At 32.1% G+C, this 5,006-nt stretch overlaps 1 protein-coding gene across 1 annotated transcript; it reads right to left on the bottom strand.

Annotated features, from left to right (window-relative positions):
• Positions 1–3,914: 3,914 nt before the first annotated feature.
• LOC109215527 (nuclear transcription factor Y subunit B-5-like) lies at positions 3,915–4,801 on the bottom strand. The gene has a single exon (XM_019379603.1). The coding sequence runs from the start codon at positions 4,755–4,757 to the stop codon at positions 4,230–4,232; it is 528 nt and encodes a 175-aa protein (XP_019235148.1). The 5' UTR covers positions 4,758–4,801; the 3' UTR covers positions 3,915–4,229.
• Between the last annotated feature and the right edge of the window lie 205 nt (positions 4,802–5,006).

The following is a 5,006-nucleotide window of genomic DNA, read 5'->3' on the forward strand; positions in this document are numbered from 1 at the left end:
TATATTCGATATTAAATATTGAATATTAAATATTAGGATTTAATCCAATTTAAAATTATGTATATATATATATATATATATATATATATATATATATATATATATATATATATAATGTAATTACATTCATTCATCACTAGGTAATAATCGATGAATCAATTATAACATATTAATTGATATAAGTCGAGACGTTTTGTTTTTAATATATATACATGCATCTGAGTAGGTTATAAGTCGATGAATCAATTTACAAGTGTATCAATACCTAAAAGAACCCGACCCTGTGTTCCGAGCGCTTCATGTTCTTATATAATATACATAGACACACACACACGCTTCGTTGTACTACTTTAACTACATATATAGCATGTTAGAGTATATTTTAGTGTATTCATCCCTTGTATTACAAAAGTGTTAACGGATTTCATTTATATTATTTAAATAGTAAATACAAAAGTGATTTTTAATTTTGACCAATGTTGACCTGAAAAGAGACCAAGTTTGGTCGCTAATTATCCAGAATTAAAATTTAGCGACCAAAGTTGGTCGCTAATTATCCAGAAATTCAAATTTGCGACCAAAGTTGGTCGCTAAATTTAAATCAGATTTATTTATATTTTATATAATATTTAAAATAATAATATAATTGTTAAACGTTAGAACTGGGTCCCAGATTAGCGACCAAAGTTGGTCTCTATCTGTTTCCCCTTTCGTAAGTGACCAACTTTGGTCGCTAACTTTGAATTATATTTATTTATGTTATATAATTTTTTTAAATAATAATATAATTATTAAAATTTTATAATTGGGTCCCATATTAGCAACCAAAGTTGGTTTCTATCTGCTTCCCCTTTCGTGAGCAACCAACTTTGGTCCCTAATTTTGAATTATATTTATTTATATTTTATAATTTTTTTAAATAATAATATAATTATTAAAATTTTATAAGTGGGTCCCCCTTTAGCGATCAATGTTGGTCGCTAATTTCTGTATTTCTTTGACCAAGAAAGTCTGACCAGTCCGGTCAACATTTTGACAAAATTATCGACCAAAAAGCGACCAAGCTTGGTCGCTAATGTATTTAGAATAATTATTTAATTATTTTCTCCAATTTAGCGATCAACTTTGGTCGCTTTTCTTGACAGACCAATGTTGGTCGCAAAATTTTGGTCGCTTTTTTCCGGAATTCTAGTAGTGTTATGAATTACGAGATATAAGCTTCCAAATTCGGCTCCACGCATCAGAAATTTCTGGCGAAACTGCTTTACCAGCCTTCATTCAATCAATCATAACTTTCTGTACAAATATCCAAAATGATGAATGATTTAACTTCATGGAAACTAGAATCAACGAAATACAACTTTCATGTTTTGATAATTTGCAGATTCCTTATAGATTGCAAGATATAAGCTTCTAAAGTTGGCTCCACGCACCAGAAATTTCTGGCGAACAGCTCTGCAACAGAAATTTCCAGCAACCCTCTTTGTCCGGAATCCATTCCGTTTACCTTCCGAAATCCACGCGAGGCCCTCGAGACCTTAACCAATTATACCAACATGTCCCAAAATACAATACTACCTTAGTCGAGGCTTCAAACCACGTCAAACAACTCCGAAATTACGAATCACACATCGAATCGAATTATGAGTTTTCAAATCTTCCAACTTCTATATTTTGCCAAAACGTATCAAATCAATCCGGAATGACTTCAATTTTTGCAAACGAGTCATAAATGACATAATGGAGCTGTTCCAAATTTTAAAATCGGATTTCGACCCCGATATCAAAAAGTCAACCCTCGGTCAAACATCCCAAAAATCTTCTACTTTCCAACTTTCGCCTAAATGCGCCTAATTGTCCTACGGACTTGCAAATCCAAATGCGAATATGCGCTTAAGTCCGAAATCACCATACGAAGCTATTGGAATCATCAAAATTCTATTCCGGAGTCGTTTGCTCAAAAGTCAAATCTCTGGTCAAACTTTAGAAATCTTTAGCCTTAGATTTCTAGATTCCGTTAAATGGCGATAATTTGAGCTAGAGACCTCCGAATTCGATTTCGGGTATATGCTCAAGTTCCAAATCACGATACAGACCTACCGGAACAGTTAAAATGTTGATCCAGGTCCGTTTGCTCAAAATATTGACCGAAGTCAACTCAGTTGAGTTTTAAAGCTCTATTTCACATTTTAATCTATTTTTCATATAAAAACATTCCAGAAAAATTTAAGGACTGCGCACGCAAGTCATAATATATATTACGAAGTTGCTCGGTACCTTAAGTCGCTGAACGGGGCGTTAATTCTCAAAAAGACAAGTTAGATCGTTACATATACCCTTGTATTATTAGAAAATGTTTAAATATACCCCGCGTTATACTTTGAAATTTGAATCCACATATACCTCTGTCGTTATGCTGTCATTATACTATTGGTTCAAATATACCCCTTTTTTGTTAAGTTTGTCCAAAGTGGATATCTAATCCTACGTGGCAATGACATTTGATGAGGTGGATAACCACATGACTTGCCATCTCAGCGCCCCTAACCCATTTTTTCCGTCCCTTCTATTTTTTTTCCACCACTAAAATTTTTTTCCTCTCCACCACTATTGCCACCATTATCATTACCATGAAAAATATTATATTTCAAATTTTAGTCTTTTATATTGGATTAGAGGCACTGACGGTGGCATGCTATTTGTCATCCACCTCATCAAATGTCTGTGTCACGTAGGATTGGATGTCCATCATGGACAAACTTAACAATAAAAGGGTATATCTAAGCCAATAGTATTACGACAATGATATATTTAAACTCAAAGTATAACGAACATTTTCTCGTAGTACATGGAATTATATTTGGCCCTTTTGCCGAATATTTTAAGATTCCTTCATTACAATGGTAACATCACTAGTGTTTTATTTGGATAAATTCTTGAAATCACAGATACATTGTATTTTTCTGTCCCTTTTTCAGTAATAAGGTATGCATATTTGGTCAGTCTTTCCACCTGTTTCCTGCTAGAAACAATCCAAGAAGGCAAATCCTCACTTGGTGGGAGTGAAAACAGTTCATTTTTCAATTTAATAGAGTATATTAGTGCCAGCATGATAGAGACTTTGATGGGGTTCTCCACGACAAACTAAGCATTTCTAGAACAACTAAATTTTGTGGTCCTGAATCTAGGGTTTCAAAACCAAACTTATTGATGCCAATTTAGGTGCCTTTTATATATACCTTTTATTTTAGGATTTAGCTCATATATATGTAAAATTTCTATTATATTACTAGGTCATACAAAAAAAGTTAAGGAGTAACATTTATGAAAAAATGAGATTTGTAATATGAAATAAGACAGATTACCCGCTACAACATTTAAAGATAATATTTATTTTACACGGTAGATGAATATACATTAAACTCTTTATTTTATATTAGTTTTAACTTTTATACATCGACAATGAAAAATTAACTGCAAGTAATTGCCCATAACAAGTACTAATTATCTGAAAATGAGAGAAGCAACCTGCTATATATAACAAGTTAAATTACATGAATTATATAATATCTGTTTCTACACTATAAGAATGTATAAGCAATATTTATTTTATCCGTTGAGATAATACATAGATGGGAATACTTTCTAAATAAAATTTTGCCTCTTTTAGAGTAGTAGTTCTCTTCTTCAACTCTAGTTATATACAGTATATTGTTTGCAATGAAGTAAAATTCAGAAGAACCCTAAATCAAGAACCATGACCAACTGCAGAGGCGGATGAAGCCTATGTTCAATGAATTTAACTGAACCTAATATTTTTGATACAGAGTGTAACAACTAATAATAGATATATAGGTAAAAAATTGCTGAACTTTCAACAAACATAAAAATTCCAAACCGATAATTTGAAATGAAAATTACAATGATTTTTCAGTACTAACAAATTAAACCGATCAAGTTTAAATCTTGAATTCTTTTCTGACTAAATGGTCATATGTGACAGAAAGATTTATGAATAAGAAAACTTGTCCAAATAGTAAGCAAAGATTCTCTTCAACTTAATTACATGATATATAGAAGATAAAGAAGAAGATGGAAATGCAAATTTACTCATCAAAACACAACAAGAACATTAAATATGAGCCTTAAGAATTGAGAAACTCCTGATAGAAAACGCTTTCCCCTTTATGGTTCTTTTCATTTTCGCACCTGACCCTGTAGTCGGTAGGTCAAATCCCTCTGCCCAAGTGATTGAGTTGAACCTTCGGGCATAGAGCGGAGGGAACCCGGGGAGAGGAGTAGAGTCCAACTTCTCTTTCCCTTTCTTCAATAATATTGTTTCCACCAACGTTATTTTGGTTAACTCTTTCACCTTCTAACTCTCTATGCTTGTGCAAATACCTCTTTAATGGCTCAACATAATCATCAAATCCCAAACTTCCTAAAGCCCAACAAATATCATCTCCATTCACAGTCTTTCTCTTCTCATTATGACACTTATCTGAGGCTTCTCCAGTAACAAAACTAATGAATTCAGAAACACATTCTTGCATTGTTTCTTTAGCTTCTTTTGAAATCTTGGCATTTGGTGGTAGAATTTGCTTCATAATTCTCCCAACATTAGCTATTGGAAGTAATCTTTCTTGCTTCTTAATCACTGCATCTTGATCACTTGAGGAACCACTAATTGAATAATTGTAAGATTTATGACTTTCTCTATCATATTTAGACCCTAATATGTTGATATTATCAACCATCTTTTTCTTTCTATAAGGAGAAACCTATAATACATGTCTGTCTATAGTTTGTTTCTTTATAAGCAGATATTTGCATTTTATTATGTTTAATGAAGAGCTTAACTTTTATCTATATACTGACAGTATAAGGAATATTTTACGCTATCAGGTCAATATAAAAGATAATCATAGTTAACTAAGTTGATGATAATTGTGAAATACCTAAAAAATAAGGTATATATGTACCTATTAGAACATGTTAACATGCGA

Source organism: Nicotiana attenuata, unplaced genomic scaffold (assembly GCF_001879085.1).
Source record: "Nicotiana attenuata strain UT unplaced genomic scaffold, NIATTr2, whole genome shotgun sequence".
Classification (NCBI taxonomy): Eukaryota; Viridiplantae; Streptophyta; class Magnoliopsida; order Solanales; family Solanaceae; genus Nicotiana; species Nicotiana attenuata.

What these genes read in the sequence shown, in the direction of transcription:
- LOC109215527 (XM_019379603.1), bottom strand. Translation starts at nt 4,757, where the DNA reads ATGGTTGATAATATCAACATATTAGGGTCTAAATATGATAGAGAAAGT.